Raw genomic sequence first — 22,877 nt, forward strand, 5'->3', positions numbered from 1 at the left:
CTTATGAGGAGAGGCTGCAGCGTTTGGGACTCTTTAGTTTGGAGAGGAGACATCGGAGGGGGGACGTGATTGAAGTCTATAAAATTATGCATGGGGTAGAAAATGTCAAAAGATAATTTTTTCTGTTCCTTACAATACTAGAACCAGAGGGCATACATTGAAAATGCTGGGGGGAAGAATTAGGATTAATAAAAGGAAACATTTCTTCACACAACACGTAATTTGTGTTTGGAATATGCTGCCACAGGAGGTGATGATGGCCACTAACTTGGATAGCTTTAAAAGGGGCTTGGACAGATTTATGAAGTCGATCTATGGCTACCAATCTTGATCCTCCTTGATCTGAGATTGCAAATGCCTTAGCAGTGCTCAGGAGCAGCAGCCATTGCTTTCACCTCCTGCATGTGAGCTCCCAAAGGCATCTGGCGGGCCACTGCGAGTTGCAGAGTGTGGACTCTGGTCTGATCCAGCAGGCTCTTTCTTATGTTCTTATGTTCCAGTACTACAGATTCTATGTTAAAGTTTCAGAACAAGTTTGCCATGTAGATTAGTGTAAAATGGGAAAAGACAGTTTGAGAATCTACTTATTGCACTTAGAAAATGGTTGACTGGGACAGAAAAGTTACTGTCAAGTCCCAATAAACTGCAGTGTAAATCCACATGTGAACAGAAGGCATGCCTCTTTATACAGCATTAAATGGTAGTAGAAACAAGTGTCATTCACCAGGAATCCTACAACTGGATCTAAGAATATTTTTTAAAATAAATATTATATTTATTTACATTACATTAATTGTATTACATTAATTGTATTATTATTTGCTTAAGGTTCCAGTACAATTTTGCTTAGAATTACTATCTTTTAACTAACATTTGACTTCTTTGGGGGGGGGGGGGGGCGTGAGGGGAAGGCTGCATGGTGGACCCTGATCTCATCAGATCTCTGAAGTTAAGCAGGATTGGTATTAGGATGGGAGACCACCAAGTCAAACTCTGCAGAGGAAGGCAATGGTTTGTCATACCTTTTCATTTGCCTTGAAAGCCCTTTGCTGGAGTTTAAGGGACAGGGGCAAAGCATCTGTGAGATGAGAGAAGAAACTGCCTGGTTCTGTTTTTCTGACCACCCCACATTCCAGGGATTCAACAGAATCAATACTTGGGCTCCCCATATTTTCAGAATATTAAAGAATCAACATATCATAAGTCACAAAGGGTGGACTATCTTAATAGGTGCTCCATCTTTGTGGAAAGGGATAGGTAGCACTACTGAATGCCTCTGTATCAGCTCCTTAACTATACTCTTGCTTGTTTCAAAACTTTTTCATCTGTAGAACCCATCATAACCTGGGACAATCCCATGGTGGCCATTATAACTTGAGCATGAACAAGGCAATAGAAGCTCAGCAAAGATACTATATTCACCACAACTATTAGCTCAGGGGTTTCCAACCCCAACTCTGAAGCCATTTCTGTCAGTTCAGGCAGGGCATTTGCTAGTGTGTGAAGTGGTGTGCCATATCATCCAAAAGTCCTAACTCAGTAGTTTTCAAAGTGAGGGCTGCTTCTAAACTCATTGCACTTTTCAGAAAGAACTTGCAAAGTAACTTCATACACATAATTAATACTACACCTATTAATGTCTTTGTTCATATTTAAATGCATAGCACTGCTGGCCAACAGGATGTATTTCATAACCATTTTGCACATTGTGCACAGACAAACCAAGATTTGCTGCTGAGATTCCCAGATCTTCCTTCCCAAACTAATGCTGTTCTTCTTCTTCCCTTCTAGCCTCACCATCTATCAGGAATAGAGTCATCCTAACACAAGTGTGAAGTACAAGGGATCATGTGGGGAAAATTCTCCTACCTCTCAATACTTAAAGGCAATTAATGTTCTCTAAATCTCCTAAATTCTTGTCTTCACGGCTAGTCAGCTATTCTCTCTCTCTCCTTAATGAGATTTCTCTTTAGTTGTCCTACCCACCCTGTTCTACTCCAAAATAAACGTTTAACTGAGCTGGCTTGGGGAACTGAGGTGGTTTCCCTCCCTTCACTTTCTCTATTTTACCTCAGATAATCACACAAGAAGACCTTTAAAGAGTAACAAATAAATTAGTAACAGTCAGCATACAAAAAGGCAGTTTTAATTTACACATATTGAGGGGTTTTTTTTCAAAGTTTACAATTTTCAAAGTTTGGCAATAGGCTTTTCGAAGAGATATCCATTTGTCATAGAATTCCTAATGCTTGTAAAATATGATAGACTTTCAAGATGCTTCACAGAATATATTCAGGCTGGCACCCAGAGGTTCATAGGGTAACTCTAGTGCCTGCTAACATTATGGAAAGAAGCATTTCCTAACTCACTTAACATTTGAAGTAAATACTACAGAATAGGGATGGGAAATATCTCTCACACACTCAGTATAATTTTTCCTTTCTGACAAAATATTTTTCCCTGTTGGTTCCCTCAGTTCTACCCACTCTGCCCAGAAGACTGATTAGCTGTCCATAGGTGTGTGTGCCAAACTCCAGTTTGTCAGATACGCCACTGGGCATAGCTACAAGGGGGCTGGGGGGTGCGCGCTGCACCGGGCACGTGTCTGGGGCCCCCCATCAAACTCAGGTTTTGCCCAGGGCTCCAGTTTGCCTAGTTACGCCACTGCAACCTGGATTGTTTCTGTGGGCTCCAATCACTTCCTGCACAGAATGCATGTGAACGGGTAAACAGGAAAATGGGTTCCTTTATCACGATTGCAACCCTTTATACCAGGGGTCAGCAACCTTTAACACCCAAAGAGCCATTTGGACCTGTTTTCCACGGAAAAGAAAATGCTTGGAGCCACAAATACTTTTTGACATTTAAAATGATCTACAAGCTTACCCTCCATTGGTTTACTCTGAAGTAAACCTTCAACGGTCCATGTGCAAGGCTTTCCCCATGCGCTCCTGCCCTCCTTGGCAATGCAGAAGCAAACCACCCACCCCCACCTCCCCATCAAACAGCCCCGACGAGTGAAACCTTGCAGGGCTGCAGGTTATAACTCCTTTAAAACCTGACATTGTCTTTCTCATTTGGACTCAGCCAGGCTGCCATCCGCCAGGAAAGCCCCTAGAGCTCAGCGGGGCTGCTGGGGGTTCTGCAACCCAAGGTGGCACTGCTGGGGTCCCCCATGTGGTCCTGCCCCCCAAGAAGGACCCAGGGGAGGGGGAAATGAGGCCACCCAAAGCAGGGTCAACCTCTGACCCCCCATTCAAGGGGGGCAGACTGATATTAGGATTGCACTGAAAATGTGCGCTCCTGCAACTCCCTCCTGTTTCCCACTCTTTACCGCTCACCAGTTCAACAGGATCCACCAGCGGTGCTCCACCCCCACCCCACCCTGGCATCACCGGCATCTGTCAACCAGGCAGCTGAGACAGGGAAGCCAGAAGTGGCTTGAGATAGCTGTCTCAGGCTGTGCCTCTCTAGGAATGGGGACTCTTTCCCATTAACCCTTAGGGTGACTCTCTGAAGGAAGCTGAGAGGACCCAAGCCACCCGGAGCCATAGTACAAGGACGAAAGAGCCGCATGCAGCTCCGGAGCCGCAGGTTGCTGACCCCTGCTTTATACATTTGCTGTGCGGAATCAGACTCAGAGCTGAATCCCTTCAAATCCTATCTGAAATTTGAAGTGCTTCTAAAACTTTTACTCCCAGCCTGTCATTCACACTCTCTGGCTCTGTGAGCGCTTAATGCTTTATATTCTGGCTTCTCTACTTCAGCCAGCTGCTAGATCCATCACAAGACATAAGACAATCAAGGCCAGGAGCTAGTCACACCAGGACTCTACAGAAGAAAGACTCTTGTGTATTATAGTTGCTCCTTTTGTACAGGTTGATATTGAGGCTGATGAAGGACGTAGAGTTAACTGAGAAAGAATAACTGGACAAGACTCTTCCAATCAAGTTTCAGTAAGACATATACATTTCTTTTCCATCATTATTTACACATTTTTCAAGAAATTCATGTTTTAGCACATATTATGTTCCAAATTATCTGTGGTTATTTTTCCCAGTGATTAAACTTCTAGCTTTTTCAGAATCTTGCTTAAGTTTTACTGCCATGAAACAGTATTCATGAGCCACCCCACCCCTACCCCCAAACCTATCACACTGGATCTAGTAATTGTATCCTAGGAATGCCAAGCACAATATAAAAAAAATTCTCTGCATGCCATTTCTAGCCCTTACCATCTTGTTTCCAAAGTGATTTCCAATTATTTAAAAAGTTAAATATTAACAATGTATTTTTGGCAAGTGGATTCACAGTTGGCACTGAGATTATTTGAACTTTTTCTTCAGCACATGCATCGTGTACCCTGGATCAGAGAGTTACGGCAGAAAGGTGCCCAAACCAAATAATGTAGTAAATTCTTCTTCCAGCTGCAGCACAATTACTGAGTTCACCCAGCCCACTTTGCTCCTTCCTAGGGCGATACGCCTGATCTGGAATGCCAAAGCGCTGCAACATCCGACTGAACTGAATGTTAAGCAGCATCGTCTTTTGCATCGGGACTAGGAGGTGCCCAGCCAGCAATTTCCCGTGCCTCCGCCCGAGTCCCAGTTTCAGCCACCGGCGGCTCGCCTTAGCCATCTCCCACCTGATGACGCGACGTGATGAAAAACAGGAAACGGGATCTTGGGAGAGGCGGAAATTGCAGCAGAAGCAGCCGCCGGAGCAGGAGCTGCATCAGGAAGGGGAGCCGCCTGGGAAGCCAGGAAGTGGGCTGGGAGGGAGCAAAGTAAGTGGCAGGAGCGCTGTTGCTTTGGCATGGGCGGGCTGCGGTGTCCAGCGAGGAGATAGGCTTCTTCCACCTTGGCACGCAGCAAGGCGGGTCAGGGAAGCCTAGCAAGCCCGGTTGGGTTGCTCTCAGGAGTCTCTTTGGCACCGCAGGCAGGCTGAGGAGCTGGGAGATTCGTGGCTTGTGGAAGGGGAAAAAGCGGGGCCGAGGAGAACGTTGCTTTGCCTTTGCCCTGACTGGGGCAACGCCGTGGAGGGTGTCGGCAAGGGAAGGTGGGGCTGCGCCTCGAGGCGCTCCAATCTTGTGGCTGGGAATGGGCGCCTTAGACAGCAGCAGACCAGATGAAGGGTGGGATGGGAGGCCACGTTGCAGCCTCGGGGCGGATTGGTTTCCCCTCGCTTGGTTGCGGTGGCTCTTTGTTCTCCCACTGACGAGGCAGGAGATCAAAGAAGTTGAGTTGTTCTTTCTCTCTTCCTTGTCTGGGGGACCATTGGAAGGAGGCGGCGATTTAATCCTTTGCCTGCTCCATCACCCGCCCACCTGCGGGCATAGCGATCCCTTCAGTAGCCTTCACTAGTGTTTGAATGGATATGCTAATGCTACCACTAATGTAGTGTTTGGGAATGGAGAAATGGTTAGTTCGGAGAAGAAAAGCCCTGGGCGTATATGCGATGTCTCTTTCTGGGAAATGATTGTTTAACCAAGGGGTGCGGGTGGGGTGGGGGGCTGCTGGACAGCTTCATGATTAGCATGGGTGTGTATGTGGTTTTTCTTTTCTTTCTTTTCTTTCTTTCTTTCTCTCTTTCTTTCTTTTGCACCCTAAAGTTAGCAAGATCTTTTCCTGTGTTTGCTGTCAAAGAACCCTGAAGAAACTGTCTTTGTGACAGGGCTGAATGCCCTGTTTCTCAGCCGTGCTCATTGAGGGCATCCTATGACAGGCCATTGGTTGAGAATTCTATTGAAGTTTAAAATAAATGCTTATTAGCCGGGAGAGATCTGTGAAGCAAGGGTTAATTTTGAACTTAATGATTATGTAATGCACGAATGTTTTTTGCATAGGTTGGTGGCAACGTAGCAGGAAAGCAGTGGATTCTAACTGGAAACATTTGTGGTATTGGTTCTGCTTTTTAGTATTCTAAATCATGGACATTGCCAAAATATGAATCTTCAAATCACTGCCTTGCATCTTATGTTACTTGTGTGAATGTAGATGTAAGGAGGATGTGTGTCAATCCTGGCCATCATAATTAGACGACCAACACTGGAATCTGGTCAGGAGTGATGATTTCAGTATTGAAATGGAGGCTGTTTGGAAATGAATTGTAATTTCTGGAGTTGCTTTTCCAGTGATTCAGAAAAGCCCATATAGTCTTACTCATGGATTACTGCTGCATGCAGAAGTTTGATTAATTCAGACTGAAACTGTCACAGCACTGTATTATCCATCATTTCAAATTGTGTCTAAGAGGCGATTGCTTGACCAGATTATCTAAATTGAATTCACTTCCTCATCCCATTTCTTGTGGGCTGATCCAGAACTGTGCCACACAGCTATTCCTTTTCCTTCCTGTCTCCTTGTTGTTTCTATATGCCCCATATACTGAAGGTCAGTTACCTTCAGATGAGTGTTTATTGGCATATATTTGTGTGTGCTTTTTAAAGACCTACTATTCTACACAATTTTCCAGCGCATGTTTCAGAATAAAATAAAACCACTATAAAAACTTAAGCAGTTATTTAAGCTAAAATCAGTAGCACTGTCAACAGAAACAGAGCCTAAGTGAACATAAAAGCTTGATCAGGGGTCTGCAACCTATGGATCTCCAGACGTTCATGGACTACAAATCCCATCAGCCCCTGCCAGCATGGCAAATTGTAGTCCATGAATATCTGGAGAGCTGCAGGTTGCAGACCCCTGTGCTAGATGTTGCGAAGGGCAGTTAGAAATAGAATGGCCTTTATTTGGCAACTTGAAAATAGTAAAAAACAAACCAACCACCAGATGAAGAAGGAAGTATCCAGAGGGTCCTTTGCCAATAGTCATTTTGTGGACAGCCCCATGGGAAAGGCTTGGGCTTCATGAATCTAAGCCAGTACCTTAGTGCCTGGAAATGAATGCTAGTTGCTCACTAGTCCAGTGCTACAATAATGCTTCCCAACTACCAAAACCATGCTTTATTAACAGAAGTGCTCTGTGGACTTTTATTCTTCTCTACTTTTGCACTGCCATTCTCCTTTCAGCTGAGGAGGAAAATCTGGTTAGCACTGTGTTTGTTCTAGTGTCACAAGTGCTGTATCAGAGTTTTTGAAACCATGCTCCATAGTGGTTTTGCAGGTTTTGATTTACGCTGATTGATTGCTTAAAACATCAGTGTAGATATAATGCTAAGTGTAATGATATCCAATACAGGAAGGGCTGTGTGTTTGTGTGTGTGTATACACATTCACATATACAAGAGAACAGCTGCCAAACCATGGTTTAATGTATCATGATGAAAGAATATAGGCTGGAGCCTATGAACCTTAAGTACCAAGATGCTCTTCTCCCTCAGAATTGTAAGAAGCTGATGCTTGGAGTTTCTGGAGCTCTGTGGACAAAATGTAGTCGGGCACATGGGGTTGCTGTGAACAGGTGGAATTGATTGCCGTTGTGCCTCCGTTGTCCCAGTATCTTTCAGAAGATTCTAGAAAGGTCTGTCATAAAAGTAATCAGTGTTGTCTGATTTCCCCTTCTCCATAACTTGCTTCATGGCTCTTTGCCCACAGGGCTTTGGTAGTTCTAAGCATCAGCTTTTCAGGGGTCTCGGGGGACTGCTGGGGAAAAGATCCATGGAGTTTATAGAATTTAGTTTATAGAATCCAGCCCCTTCCTAGTTAACCAGTGTCTCCTCATCAGTCTCCTTAGAATGAACAGGATAATCTGTAGTGGTTTGATTGCTGCTGCTCAGAATTTTTATCATTGTTTTACTCTGCCTTCAATAGCAGCCTGATGCAGAAATTAAGGAATTGAAGCTTTTTCTGGCACAGCTTCACTGGCATACCTTCTGCATACCAGGTTCCTGTTAAAGGCACATGAGCAGGACTGACTTAAAAAAACAATGACCTCCCTGCTGCCCCCCCCCCCCCCAACGTCTGACAGTCCTTACAATTAATGTGTACATCACTGGGAATGTTGAGACCCAAATGAAGTAGGGGTAGTTCCATAGCAAACTTGCAGTGAAGTGTATAAGTCAGCAGACTGCACATAGTCTTGAAGGAGTGGCTACTGGCTGTGGTTAATTTAACCTGTTGTTTAAATCCCTTGGGGAGAAGGATTTCTGTATGAAGAGAACCACTGTCTTCTACTAGCACAGTTCATTAGGCGTTACTGTGAGCTGTAGATGTCTAGTGTTAAATACTGGTAGGTTGATGTTGCAACATTGTTTCTTGTGCTGGCTGTTGGAAAAACACTGTACACCAACCTTGCCTCTTGATTGTGTCCTGGCTAAAATGTAAAATTCCATCATTACTGCTGAATCAGTAGAAAAAAGTAGTTGGAGGTCTGAGTCCTTTTTCTCTCTTTTTCCAGAAATTGCTGTGTGAGTCAGTGACTCACGGCTGTGGCATGGATAATGTTTTTCTCCTGCCTAGTCAGAAAGAAATCAGCCAGAACAGCAAACTGTATTGGAAATGTAAAGCCGTTCTTACTCCAGCTGTGCCCTGTGGAAAACTAGAAATGTTGTAGCATGAATGAAAAATGCAGTATATCTTCAGAGCAAATCTGAGCAGAGGCTAAAATATTGCCTACAACATGGCAGTTCCAATAGTTCATGTTGAATCTTTCCATTGTCCTGGATTTTTGTTCGATGATTTGGAGAGAAGGGCTTTTGGGGTTTCTGGAGCTAAAACTACACCTGAGATAAGGGTTTTCAGACAGTCATGCAGGCAAGCAACAACTTGCACTAGATTGCCCCCGTGGCTTTTACTGATATTATGACATCTTTCTGTCTCAGATGAAGCCCACTTGATGTAAACTAAATTGAACAGCATATGCAGGTTATTGTTTTAGTGATCATTTTACACAATCACAATTCATTGGTAGAGGCTTAAAAAAAGAAGTGTGTAAAGGTGAACAGTCCAAATTGTGCAAAGTCGTTTCTGAACAGTTCTCTCTTGTGGTTCACGGTATGTTTCGAATAAATGAACCAAGCATATGCATGCTGGCTCTTACCGGAAAGAACTTCCTTCTTTCCTTTAAAATATTTCCAGCGACTATTTCTAACTGTTGAATAATGGCAAGAAGATCTTTGAAAAAATAAACCTTGAACAGATCACATTGGTCTGAGAACTCAGCTTGCAATAATTTAGGCTAGATTAAATTTATAAGTACTGCCTTTGTTATTGGTATCTAACTTAAGTGAAACCAGCGACCGAGCTCTCAATAGACTGAAGGGATAGAAATTAAATATTTTCCCTGTTTGGGAGTGTGTTTCTTGTACAACTTGGGCCATTTTGGCCATTCTTTAATACATTGGCCCCAAATGTGAGATACAAGTTTGTATCTAACGCGAGCCTACTTCTAATATTTCAGATGTGGAAAGCAACTGCAGGTCATAACATCTCTGTCAGCCAGGATGATGGGGCTGATGACTGGGAGACAGACCCTGACTTTGTGGTATGGTTCATTTACTGTATTTAACTGTTAACGTTGCAACAGAGACTTGTAAAAAATTGTATGGGCTTGAAGCATTCAGATTGGAGCAGTGTAAACAATACTTGGTTGAACTTGAGGGACTCTCTGTGTATGTGAGAAAGATAATAATATAGATATTTGCTGGACATTTTTAGCTGAAGGTCTCGCCTTAAGGTGTTGATGTGAATGTGAAGTTACATTCACTGGTAGTAGAAGAAAAGGACTTCTGTCTTCAAGACAGATGACAATATAAGACATGCTTCATCAATATTCTGTAGTCACTTAGGACTAGGGGTGTCTGTTCACCAAAGCCAAATTGAACCCCCCCTCCCAATACTGATAAAATGGTGGTAGTTTAAGAGAGTCAAAAAGCTGATCCCGAATACTGCTGATTTTTTAAGGCATTATTCAGGCTGCTTCTGCCCCACTGCCGTTAAAAAAAAATACTTCCCCCTCCTTCGCCTTTCTTTCAAATACCTGCAGGCTATGACTCAGAGGTGGCAGGTGATTCAGAAGTGAACAGTCGGCTTGGCCAGATCCAGCATTCAGCTCTGTACAGCTGCCACCCTCTCCAAAGTGCATGTGGACTTGGAGAAGAAAAGAAAGAGAGTTTGGATTTATACCCTGCCTTTCTCTCCTGTAGGAGTTCTCAGAGTGCCATACAAACTCCTTTCCCTTCCTCTCTCCCCAACAGACACCTTGTGAAGTAGGTGGGGCTGAGTGAATTCTGAAGAACTGTGACTAGCCCAAGGTCACCCAGCAGGGTTCATGTGTAAGAACAGGGAAGCAAATCCAGTTCACCAGATAAGAGTCCACTGCTCACGTGGAAGAGTGGGGAATCAAACTTGGTTCTCCAGATTAGAGTCCATTGCTCATAACTGTTACACCATGATGGCTTTCCAGAGCAGACCTGAATGCTGGGATTGGCTGAGACCAATGCTGTGCCCTGTACTTCCTGCCACCTCTGAAGTCCATGTGGGTCTCAGGCAGCAGGCGGTGAAGAGGTGAATATTGGGTTTGGTTGAACCACTTGCTGCCTCTGAGACTCATGTGGACTTTGGAGATGGCTGGAATTTTTCAGGTTTTGGTTTATTACACCCAAAACCTGAAATAGCTGGAAACTCCTGCTATGAGAATTTGGCTTTTAAAATAATAATAATTTCTGGGCTTATTAAATCTAAAGCTGAAAAATATTGGAAAAATGGTGCACAGTCTTAGGACCTTAAAGACCTCTTTTTGCTCTCTATTGTGTGCTTAACATGTGGCTGCTGTATAACATGCATTGATATCCTTTACAGAACGATGTGAGTGAAAAAGAACAGCGTTGGGGTGCTAAAACAGTGCAAGGATCTGGTCATCAAGAACACATCAAGTAATCTACTTCTTTAATTCTTAAAACTGTGATTTTGTTTATCTGTAGTGATAGTTCTTGGTACATCATTTTCCTAGAGGAGTGGTATACAGGGGCTGTGTATATGTAATGACTTGGTATTTTAACCAAGTTCTTCTAACCATACTGATATGGAAAGACCAGTGAAGAGTTCTTGGTTAGGTGATGAACCTGGTTAACCTTAACCTAACCTTAACCTTAACTGGTTAACCTTAACATAGGTACACCTAGAAGGAAGGCTCACTATGGGGAGGAAGCGTATGATCTTACCACACCTGTTCTTGGTCGGTTAATCATGTTAAAGAATGCTGACTCTGTTTATACCCTGTTTCCCCGAAAATAAGACAGTGTCTTATATTTGGGTGCTGTGTGTTTTCCGGGCTGTATGGCCGTGTTCTAGCAACATTCTCTCCTGACGTTTCGCCTGCATCTGTGGCCAGCCACAGATGCAGACGAAACGTCAGGAGAGAATGTTGCTAGAACACGGCCATACAGCCCGGAAAACACACAGCACCCAAGTGATTCCGGCCGTGAAAGCCTTCGACAATACAGTGTCTTATATTATTTTTTTACTCCCAAAGATGCACTATGTCTTATTTTCAGGGGATGTCTTATTTTTCTGCTCCACAGCTGCATGCTCTGGTCGACAGGCATGCTTCCCAACAAAAACTTTGCTACATCTTACTTTTGGGGGATGCTTTATATTTAGCACTTCAGCAAAACCTCTACTATGTCTTATTCTCAGGGATGTCTTATTTTCGGGGAAACAGGGTATGTACACTACCCCAGTGGAGCTTTCTAGTGGTTAGTATAGGCTAAACTTCACAATACCTTGTCCCCAAGACTGCCATGGGGATGCAATGCCATTTTAGAGTTCTTTAAGACCCCCCCTCTTTTTTTAAATGCTGCATGAACCTGATCCTGTGGTATGGGGGGGGGGATAAGGGGCTCCTATCTCCCCATCACCACCATTTTGGTGCTTGAAAACAGAGTGGAGGTAGGGGAGAGAGGCTCCTATCCTCATCCTATGCATGGTCCCCAGTAATACCAGCTTGAAAAGTTAAAAAATAAGTTCCAAATGATGTCACATTTTCATGGTTGTCTTGAGGAATGATATCATCCAGTTGGTCCTCACTTTTTTTGTGGTTGTTGTGTTCTTGTCAAGGAGGAAAACAAAATCGTACTTCAGCTGCATGAGAGAGATCTCTTCAGATATTAGGACAAAATTAATATAAATCTTCATAATACTTTATGCTGAAAGTTCATCTTGGGTCTCAGGTTGAGACTCTGCTTGGTAAAAAGCATTGTGGGCCCAAAATGCTTCCAGGCATTTGACTTACTTGAATAGTAACCCAGAGTTGTCTTCACAGGCAGGCTGTAGAGAATAGTTCTGTAGTAAAGATTCAAGTCTGTAAAACCATTGTCACTAGAGCTAAAAATGGAAAGGATGTTGCTAAGAGGTCATGACAGCTGACATAGCAGTTTTTCTTCTTTACTTTAGTCGGTATTGTATGATTTAAAACAGAATTTTTTTGCAGCAGTTACTTTCTCCTAAGGGCATGTCAGAACACTTACATTAAATAGCGTAGCAAAGAGTAATACAAAGTACAAAGTGCGGCACTTAGAGGAAAACACTAGTACTATATTTTATAACTGGCTGATCAGGCCACATGTAGAAAATAATCCATTTACTTTTCCCATGTTCAAGAGGATGCACTGAAATTAGAAACAGATGAAACGGACTAACAAGTCATATAGTAGGATGTACATGAAATAAATTTATGAGGGGAAAAGTGTTTGTAATCATCATATCGCCCTTATCCTCTCGGGTCATTATATCACAAACTGAATTGTTCTGCTGAGTCTCAGTTTTCTGGCATATCTTCTCCTTCAGTAGATTTTAATATTATTTATTGAGTTTAATTTGAATTGGAAGTGTTTTAATTTGAAAATCAGTACATAAACACAAACAGTCAGTAATAACAAGGTATTGGGTGATTATAGACACATCTAGTTCGCTTGTGACTACCTATCCTTGCCTCAGTGAGACCTACTCAAACATCTTGTGAATCTGAGATGTTCTCCGTAAGCTCAGGAGAACTGCTGTGAGGAGCTTTAGTAGGGTCTGTTGGGCTGGAGCCTGGTATCACTAATAGCACAAAGTAGATCGTATGTATACCTTTCTAGAGCAACTCATAGAATTGAGCTGTTAATTTTTTATGAATACAGAAAAAGAAGAAGAGTTTGGATTTATATCCCCCTTTCTCTCCTGTAAGGAGACTCAAAAGGGGCTTACAATCTCCTTGCCCTTCCCCCCTCACAACAAACACCCTGTGGGTGGATGGGGCTGAGAGAGCTCCAAAGAGCTTTGACTAGGCCAAGGTCACCCAGCTGGCATGTGTTGGAGTGCACAGGCTGATCTAGTTCCCCAGATAAACCTCCACGGCAGAGCGGTGAATCAAACCCGGTTCTCCAGATTAGAGTGCACCTGCTCTTAACCACTAACCACTAGTGCATTTTGTCATTTGATTTTGAAAGCATTCATCAGTTGAGAGAGAATGTATTCCAAGAGCATCAGACCCTCAAGGAAAAAGAACTTCAGTCAGGACCAAAAGCTTCCCATGGCTATGGTGGGAAATTTGGTGTGGAACAAGACCGAATGGACAAGGTAAGAGTGGGTGTTCTAGCCCGTGTAGGTTTCATTTTTATATTCATTAGGATTACTATCAGGCTTACTTAGAAATTTTGTATATTTATATGTGTAGAATTATTGAAAGAAATCAATGTTTCTACTGGCACCATTTTGTTTTTTAAAGACAGGTACAGAACAGTAAATTTTGAAAGAGAATTTTTTTTGCTTTGTATCAGTCCCTTCAACAAAAGCTTAGTATACTGCAAGTTATCAACACAATGTTGTTGGTAAGTTTGGAGGTTTTTTTTAATTGCCATATGTGCTCCATTATGGATATAGTAAATCTCAACACATTGAGCCTCGTTGATTTCAGCTTGGGAGAGTTGAACACATTCAAGTATAATTTAGATGTAAACATGATAAATTTTGCCATCTCAGGCTCAAATTTTTTTTGTAATGGTAATCTAGTGAGTCAGGGGTTTGCAACCTGCAGCTCTCCAGATGTTCATGGACTACAAATCCATCAGCCCCTGCTAGTGGGTGATTTAGTTGTCTAGCATCTCTGTGTAGAGCAGTGGTTCTCAACCTTCCTAATTAAAGGGGAACCCTTTAATACAGTTCCTCATGTGATGGTGACCCCCAACCCTAACATTTATCCATTTTACAGATGCAGAACACTGATGCAGAGAGCCTTAGGCAATCCTATGAAAGGGTCTTTCGACCCCCAAAGGGGTCGCGACCCACAGGTTGAGAACCACTGGTGTAGAGCCTCTTTCATAATGTTCTAATAGAAGAAAAAATAATTAAGCTATGTTTAGCATATCAGTCTTAGGTTGGAGACGAACAGTCCCAAACAAGCAACGAGTGGGGTGGTGACGGTGCAAATGCACTGCCCTGCCTCTCCCAGAGAGACTTCCTGGAGGTGCAGAGAGGCTTGTGAAACAAAACAGCCTCCCTGCCACTGAGAAACCTCTATAGGGCTGAATGGCAAATAGTGTAAACTGGCAAATAGGTGAGAGGAAGCTGACTAATATCGACTCTTCCCCTGGCCTGGCCCTACTGTGCTGGCGGCGGCAGGGGTGCTGGCGCAGTGTCTCTTACTGGGGGAAGCAATTTTGCTCTTCCGCTGGGTAAGTGCCTTGGGGAGGGCATTTCCACCAGCAGAAGCCTGCGTCAGTTCTGCTGGGGGATTCAGCCCCCTCCCTGGACGGGGCTGTTAGCTAGTGAATGCCAGAATTTATCTGTCAGAGTACTATGAACAGACTTCAAACCGTGGAGTAGCTGTAAATATTTACAAATCCTTCCAAGGGGCAATGTTTTTGGTTAAAATTGGGATCACATTCTCAGTATGCACAATGAAGCTTTTTAAAGAGATAGAAAACCCCTCAGAATTCTGACATTTTGATGGATCTTAGTGGGAGCTTCCCAGGTTTTGTCTTGTATATTTAAGAATTTAAGAATTGAACAGCTCTTGCTGCTTAAGCTTAAAAGGTCTCATTGAGCTTCATTCGTTCATTAGCCTTCAGGACTGCACAGCCCTCTTCCATATGTTCAGGAGCAAGATCACTTTAATTTCCATACAAATGTACTCCCAGAAGAGGAAGATCTTATATGCAATTCAAGAACTTGGTTCTGTAATTTATCAGAGAACCAGATTTGCTGCACCAGAAGACTGCCATAATACAAATTCAGTTGCAGAAGCAGGACTCCAGATTTCTGAAAGCTATGTTAATTGACATACATATAAAAATTACTAATCTGGATATACCATTAGAAATGCATAGATGTAATGTAACATCTGTGTATCTTAAATAGAAAACTAAACCATTTTTAAATTGTTTAGATAAAAAAACAATTTTATTTTTAAAAACCATTGATTTTTTAATCCACTCTGTTAATGAATATAGGAGCTGCCATAGCAGCCAAAGAGTCCGGTAGTTACTCCAGAACAGGGTAGTGAAAGGGTCAGAAGGTGTAGGGGATAGGGAACCATATTTCTGACTGGTGTTAGTTATACAGAAAATTAAAATTTTTTAAAAGCACTGCAAGGAGTTGTCAGTTTCTTTTCACACTCAATTTGAAGTGCTAGTTGTTACCTTTAGGAACTGTGTACTTAAAAGGACTTGTATGGATTTGCTCTTGTGTGGATCTGATTTCCATTAGTGGCCATCTTTTGAGGCCTTTTCCACATCCCCCCACCTTCTGATGGGTGGTCACAGCCTTCTCTATGGTACTTTGATTGAGTAATGCGTTCTAGACATCCATGATTGTCTATTCTTGTTGTAAGCTGCCCTGAGCCTGATTTTTTGGAGAGGGCAGGATAGGAACCAAATAAATAAATAAACTTCACAGCATTGGGTTAAAACTTACTTTTTAAACAAGGTATTAGGATAAAATGTTGGCTTTATTACATTGCTTGTGTCTTTTTAGTGCTTTGATACTGGTTCTGAAGGTACTGCCGGTAATATTATCTGATGTTCCTGGAATTTTAAAGGCTGTTTTTAATGGTGTGCTGATTATATATAGCATTTTGATTTTTTTTATTGTAAGCCTCCTCAGGACCAAGTATGTTTTAAAGTGTGGAATATAAACAGTTATGTAAATTGTTTCCCATTATGTTAACACCAAGTGCACTCTGAACACAGGATTTGAGAAACTTAACTTATATGTAGAACAAAAGTCTTTAAGCTGATAAGATTGGCTGTATGTTTTTTTTTTCTGACATGTTCACATCATGCTTTTTTAATCTGATATGAAAATTGTTTTTATAACCCAGGTGCAGTGTAGCATCTTTACCATGGTCCGGCAGATTTCCTTGCATTTCAGTTATGGTTTTTCTTTTTCTTATGACCAAACAAGTTAAATCCAGAAATGGTAAACCAGGCAGCAGCAAAGCTCCTAGCTGATATTGTATGCTTATACTGTTTCCTTTGTCCTGCAGCAACAAAATGTGCTGACCAAATGTGGAGGAAGTTGTTAAGACTTGATAGAGACTTTGAGGAAGGAGGCATGGCTGGTGGGTTCCTGTGGGATAGAATTATAATATTCCTGGTAGGAGCAGTGGTTAGCTGTGAGCCCTTATGATTGCATGATGCTTGTTGCTAAAGTAATGTACAGTCAATTACAGCAGTTCACTTTTTAAAAACTTGTTTTAAATTTGGACACTGTCATCTGTACCTAGTGGTAGTGTAGGAATGTCCATTCCTCTCACTGACCTACATCTCCAGGCTATGTGCAAGAATGTGACCCCCTTTATTATAGGTTATAGCTATATTCACATATCCTGGTACGTAACTAACTGCAGTTCACCTTATCAGAAATGGCTCTTTTACCAAGGTGTAGTTTGCTCCTTGGCTTCAAACCTGGATTTTAAACCTCTACTTAATGTTGGTTTCAGTCATTGTTTAAAGGCCAGTAATGCAAGGGCAAGTTTTCAAAATATTCTCTTCAGATATCTCAATATGTTGTTGTTTGTCACAAGCTAAGAAGTTTTCAGTCTACAGGTTGCACATGAAGGAAGGAGGGTGAAAGATCAGTGTCTTCTGGGGCTGCTTCTTAGAACAAACAGGCCCGTTTCTCATTGGCCATTTAGAGCAGCTTGGGGCCGGTAAAAACGTCGTTGTGGGGGAGAAGATCAAACAGCTACCGATGCTGCAGCACAGCAGCAGCGGTGTTTCTCCCCCACAACAGTATTTTCTCGGTGTTTTTGAAAACCCTGGCTTCCATCCGGCGCTGAGCAAATGGCATCAGGTGGAAGTCGGCATTTTCCCTGCGCTGCTCCCGGTCCCCTTTTACCTCCTGCTGGCTCCCGTCGCTCTGTGGAGGCCAGGGGACACGCCTGCTGGCCTCTGACCCCAACGGTGTCACTATGGCCATGGGGGTGTGTTCCCTGGCCTCCACAGAGCGATGGGAGCTGGCAGGAGGTAAAAGGGCAAGTGACATGGCCTGTGCGAATGGTCCCATGGAGTGCACTGGCATGGACTGTGTTCGTGCACCCCCGCTCGCATGGCCCGTGCAGAAATGGCCATAGTTTCTTTGTAGTATTTTATTTATTTAGGTTTTTTATTCAATTTGTATGCCACTCATCCCCTTACAGGCTCAGGTTGGCTTCCAACATATAAAACACATAATCATAAAACCATAAACTCAAAATCCAATTAAAATTCCATATTGCATCTCTGTTTAGAAATAAATACTGTGACTTTGCTTCCCAGTTAAGTAGTAATAGAAACACAGTCTATTTGGCCTTCTTAGTCCAGCCATTGATCGGCAGTTGACCTGGTAGCTTGTTCTGGCCTCTAGAAGCTGTAGAGCAGCCAGTGTATCTCAAGGATATTGATGTACGTGCTTTAATCTGTGTGTCTGTTTTCAGTCAGCTGTTGGTCATGAATATCAATCCAAGCTTTCTAAGCACTGTTCCCAAGTGGACTCGGTTAAAGGTTTTGGCGGGAAGTTTGGTGTGCAAGTCGATAGGGTTGACCAGGTGAGTATTTGAAATGGAATAAACTGACTGTCTCTTACACTTCTACAATTGCCATCAGTAGCTGGCTTTGATGTTTAATACAAGTTCAATAACTAATTATTTTGTAGCTATGTGTAAATGTCTTTTCCACTTGTTCTCTTGTGTTTTATTTGTATATTCTTGAAAATAAAGCTAAGAACAGATAAGCCTAATTTAAAAAGAGCTTTTGGGAGAAAATTATGAATTGTTTGTATTGACTCAAGAATACATTGAAGAATGCAAAGATCTAATGTAGATTGCTAGAATGAACATCATTTTAAATTTGGAATGGTTTGGGGTAGTTCTTGTGTAATTAAAACAACACCTGAGCCACAAAATTAATCCTAGATGCTTAGATATTTCTGAAACTTGAGAATAATGATAAATTCTTGATTGACTAAAATTTGTAATACACAACATACACTTATGGGGTAAATATGTTTTGTTTTTATTTTAGTTTGTAAACTGCCTCATGAGGTTCCTGAAGAGGCTGCATAAACATTTTCTTGATGATAATATTAATAATCTTGAGTATGATGTAGTAGTAGATGCATCACCATAAAGGTATCCTTATGCTCTTCTTATTCTTTCTCCCACTATTTTTTTACACAGTCTGCTGTGGGATTTGAATACCAGGGGAAAACTGAGAAACATGCTTCTCAGAAAGGTAAAAGATTCTGAGGAATGTCTGTGGAAATGTTTTGTAAAACAAATGATTACAGGAGTGTCTTCCAGCTTTGTTTTTTTTTTAACATGAAGAAACAGTCTGTCTCTTAGTACTGTGATTAAAAACTTGTGGATGGAATTGTTTACCTCTGTAATAACTGCAGCAAAGTATTTTCCCCATTCTTGAGATGGCAGATGATAAAGGATCCTTAATTATGGAATCTCTTGTTCAAGAGATGCTACCTAATTTTGTTGGCTATCAACTCTACTCCCAGTATCGATCACTTAGAAGGTTGTCACATTTTATGTGCATACTACAAGTCCCACCTATTACCAGCTTGGTAGAATACTTTCAATTCGTCCACAGGGAAAGTGGTATTGTTTCCATCAACTAGCAGCTATTCTTCAGGAGTGGAGGAGATAGAGAAGCAAGGTCCACTCCATTGCTTATATATATTTAGTTAGTTTCCTTGAGTTTTTATTTTGAAAAATAAAGCAGAATATTACCAGTGGTGTACCTGGTGGGGGGCGTGAAGGGGCTTGAGACCCAGGCACCATTTGCCTGGTTCACATGGGGAGTACATTTGACCACCCTGCTTGCTTGCCCACCCTGCCCTGCTTGCCTGGCTGACACTGCTTGCTCACCCACACTACCCCGCTGCCCGCCCTGCTTGTTCAGCCCCCTTGCTTACTCACCCTGCTCGTCTGTCTGCCCACCCTGTTCCGCTTGCTCACACGGCCTTTAAGCGGAGGCAGCACTTCATTGGCACTGGCGGCCTCATCTCTGTGGGGACCGTGTGGGGGGGACGCAGCGGTGTACTTTCAGGGGGGGGGGGCACAATTGTGGAACTTGCCCCTGGTGCCATTTCTGAACGTATGTCACTGGATATGAATGTGAAATAAAAAATGGTTGATCTCAGCCAGAGGTTTTGGAAACTTAGTTCGTGAGTGAATTCACTCATAAAGAAATAAGCTTTTGTTTTGTTTTTGGTGTTTGGATGCAGGAGAACAGATTTGATTGGTTGGTCAAAATTCAACAAGGTCATTCTTGCATTTAAGGTTGCATTGCCACAAATTAATAATTGTTTTAATTCATTATTATTTAAATCAATATAAACTTTTTAGTAATAGCTAAAATAGAGAAACAGTCACCCTTTTTATCACTTTTTTGTATGCCGGGACTGTTTGGTATGGGTCATTACTATTTGTGGTGTGAAATGCTGCCGCATTGTGGTGGCACTAGAATGTTTTCGAGGCAAGAGACATCCAGAGATGGTTTGCTATTGTCTGCCTCTGCACATAATCCTGGACTTTCTTGATAGTCTTCTTTACAAATGCGAACCAGGGCTGACCCTGATAAGCTGCCAAGATCCGACAAAGTCAAACGAGCCTGGGCTATCTAGGTCAGGGCAGTTAGTACATAGACCAGTATACCTACTTATAACAGTAGTCTCTTAGGAGCAGCAGTGGCGTAGGAGGTTAAGAGCTCATGTATCTAATCTGGAGGAACCGGGTTTGATTCCCAGCTCTGCCGCCTGAGCTGTGGAGGCTTATCTGGGGAATTCAGATTAGCCTGTACACTCCCACACACGCCAGCTGGGTGACCTTGGGCTAGTCACAGCTTCTTGGAGCTCTCTCAGCCCCACCTACCTCACAGGGTATTTGCTGTGAGGGAGCAAGGGCAAGGAGATTGGAAGCCCCTTTGAGTCTCCTACAGGAGAGAAAGGGGGGGATATAAATCCAAACTCTTCTTCTTCTTCTTCTTCTTATCACCAGCTTTCATGATCACCAGTGAGCTAACAAAAGATGAGTTCTTCTGAAGAATAAGAAAATAAAAAAAAAACCCACAATAAACACATGTCCTGTATGGGGAGAAGGATTGGCCTTCTCTAACAGCTAAATAGCACCCCTAAATATTTACTGGTAGTCAGGTTCATGTGGCAGTTGTTCTATTGTTCTACAGCAATTTCTGATAAAACTTTATTTTGCTTTGATTTCTGTTCTCAGACTATGCAAGTGGATTTGGTGGTAAATTTGGAGTACAGGCTGACAGAGTAGACAAGAGTGCAATGGGATTTGATTACCAAGGAAAAACCGAGAAGCATGAATCACAGAAAGGTTAGTTGTATTGTACTGTGCTGTCGCCTTTTCATTTTGATTTGGCATAGTGTGATAATTTACCACATTCATAAAGTATCCCTTTCCTCTTAGATTCATTTTTGTGTTAATCAATCAATTAATTTGTCTTTCTCATCTTTGAAAAGCTTATTTCAAGCTTTAGCGATTATAGAAAACATTTCCAATCAAAATTTTGTGATTGCAATTATATTAGAGAGAGCTTTGATTTAGATTTTATAGAAAATATTAATACCATTTAGAAGAATCCAAAGAGATCCTGATTGGTACTCTAGTTTCATAACAAAACTTTCCTGTGACTGTCCCCTTTGCCCCTCTCCCATGCTGTCCTGGGTGTCTGGAGATCCTTCGATATGCCATGGCAGATGGGTTGTGGGAGAATTGGTGGAAATTGCTGCCCTCCTCTTGCATGAGTAGAAGTGCCTTTGTATTGAAAGGATTGGGGAGTAGATACAATTCATAGGGTTGCAACACCATGCAAACCATGTCTTTTTGGTGGCTCTTTTAAACATGCTTGTCATCATTTGAGCTTTTACTCAGAGAGATGAATGTGACTGTGTGAACAAATTTCTCTAGTTTGGCTAGAAATAGTCAAGCGCCTTGCTCTGTGCTGTTAAGAATATTTATTTTTTACTTCTGTCTCCAGATTATTCCAAAGGTTTTGGTGGTAAATATGGTGTTGACAAGGACAAAGTGGACAAAAGTGCTGTTGGCTTTGAGTACCAAGGCAAAACCGAAAAACATGAATCACAGAAAGGTTTTTAATTTTAATTTTATTCAGTGAAGTTTTCGGAGTAATCTTTAAGTTATAATCAATATAATTGAAGCATTTAAACTGTGTGGCATTTGGAAAATCTTTCAGAAAGCCTTCCATTTTACAGTTGCTCATTATATCCTAAATAGGTGACTAAGGAGAAGCCTGCGTGTTAGTGGTGGTGGAAAGTGCCACCAAGTCACAGCTGATTTATGGCAAGCACTGGTGAGGTTTTCAAAGCACGAGATGTTCAGAGGTGATTTGCCATTGCCCGCCTCCACATCATGACTCTGGTATTTCTTTCAGCTCTCCCATCCAATACTAGCTGACCCTGCTTAGTTTTCAAGATTTGACGAGGTCAGGCTAGCTAAGCCTATTTAGGTCAGAATAGTAGATAGTGCCAATTGAAGCATCAAGCTACAGAATTAACTTCATAGTACATAATGTCCTTACCCTGTGCAGTTGTTAGACTAACTTCTTGTTTCCAGTAGAAAAAGGCGTAAATACAAGAGAGCTGCTGCTGTGCCACATGGTACAACTCTTCGTTATGTTGTCTGATGTAAATAGCTGTTCACAAGAAACCAGTACTGCATTGGTTATGTATTATTTGAAATAATCAGATTTCTGTGGCCTCCTGGATAGCTGCTACAAATATAATCTGGTGGAGAGCTGGTGGGTGATTCACATTTCCCTGGAGCTCACTGGTTTTAGCCATGCAGTTCCAAAAATCCATTCATCCAGAAAGAGTCTTGCAGTAGCATGGTTGAATTTGCATGATTGAACTTGGCCCAATTATTTGAGAAATGTGTAAAGCACTATGAGCCTTTTACATAACTCATGGACTTAGCAGCTGTCATTCTTGTAAATGAATTGGGCCATGGAGAACTACTGGGATCCATACATCATGATACCGAAGGATCTGTGAAGTCGTGGCAGGGCAGAAATTGCAAAATAAATATAAAACCTTGTTTCCTTGGCAGCTGTTCTGCTGAATTCAGTTCATCTTAGCAAGTATACTGAAGATTTCAGCCTTAGTGTACTAATATTGCCTACCATTCTGTTGAGTCCTCCTAGTGTGTCTAGTTACATTTTGCAAGAGGGTGCAGACTCTAGTTGCATTTCTTTCTCTTGAGATCTCAATAACCACTTCTGGAATTTTATGTACACAGACTACACAAGAGGTTTTGGTGGAAAGTTTGGGGTACAGACAGACAGACAGGACAAATGTGCACTCGGCTGGGATCATCAGGAGAAAGTACAGCTGCATGAGTCTCAGAAAGGTATGTGCTTATGCTTGATGTCAACTGACCCATAATGTGTATAAGTTAGAATGTGGTAAC

The 22,877-nt window shown here is 42.2% G+C and overlaps 1 protein-coding gene across 5 annotated transcripts in view; it reads left to right on the forward strand.

The window, feature by feature from the left end:
* Positions 1-4,634: 4,634 nt before the first annotated feature.
* CTTN (cortactin) overlaps positions 4,635-22,877 on the forward strand; it is a 35,634-nt gene continuing 17,391 nt past the window's right edge. For 2 of the 5 annotated variants that reach the window (XM_048483226.1, XM_048483227.1), the window contains exons 1-9: positions 4,636-4,786; positions 9,357-9,440; positions 10,757-10,830; positions 13,387-13,516; positions 17,853-17,963; positions 18,594-18,648; positions 20,655-20,765; positions 21,430-21,540; positions 22,707-22,817. In XM_048483226.1, the coding sequence (XP_048339183.1) occupies positions 4,649-4,786; positions 9,357-9,440; positions 10,757-10,830; positions 13,387-13,516; positions 17,853-17,963; positions 18,594-18,648; positions 20,655-20,765; positions 21,430-21,540; positions 22,707-22,817 (925 nt within the window). In that variant the 5' untranslated portion in view covers positions 4,636-4,648. Of the gene's footprint in view, positions 4,787-4,826; positions 5,059-9,356; positions 9,441-10,756; positions 10,831-13,386; positions 13,517-17,852; positions 17,964-18,593; positions 18,649-20,654; positions 20,766-21,429; positions 21,541-22,706; positions 22,818-22,877 lie in introns of those variants that run through there. The other 3 variants (XM_048483229.1, XM_048483228.1, XM_048483230.1) reach the window with 3 other exon arrangements.

Source organism: Sphaerodactylus townsendi, linkage group LG02, assembly GCF_021028975.2.
Source record: "Sphaerodactylus townsendi isolate TG3544 linkage group LG02, MPM_Stown_v2.3, whole genome shotgun sequence".
NCBI lineage: Eukaryota > Metazoa > Chordata > Lepidosauria > Squamata > Sphaerodactylidae > Sphaerodactylus > Sphaerodactylus townsendi.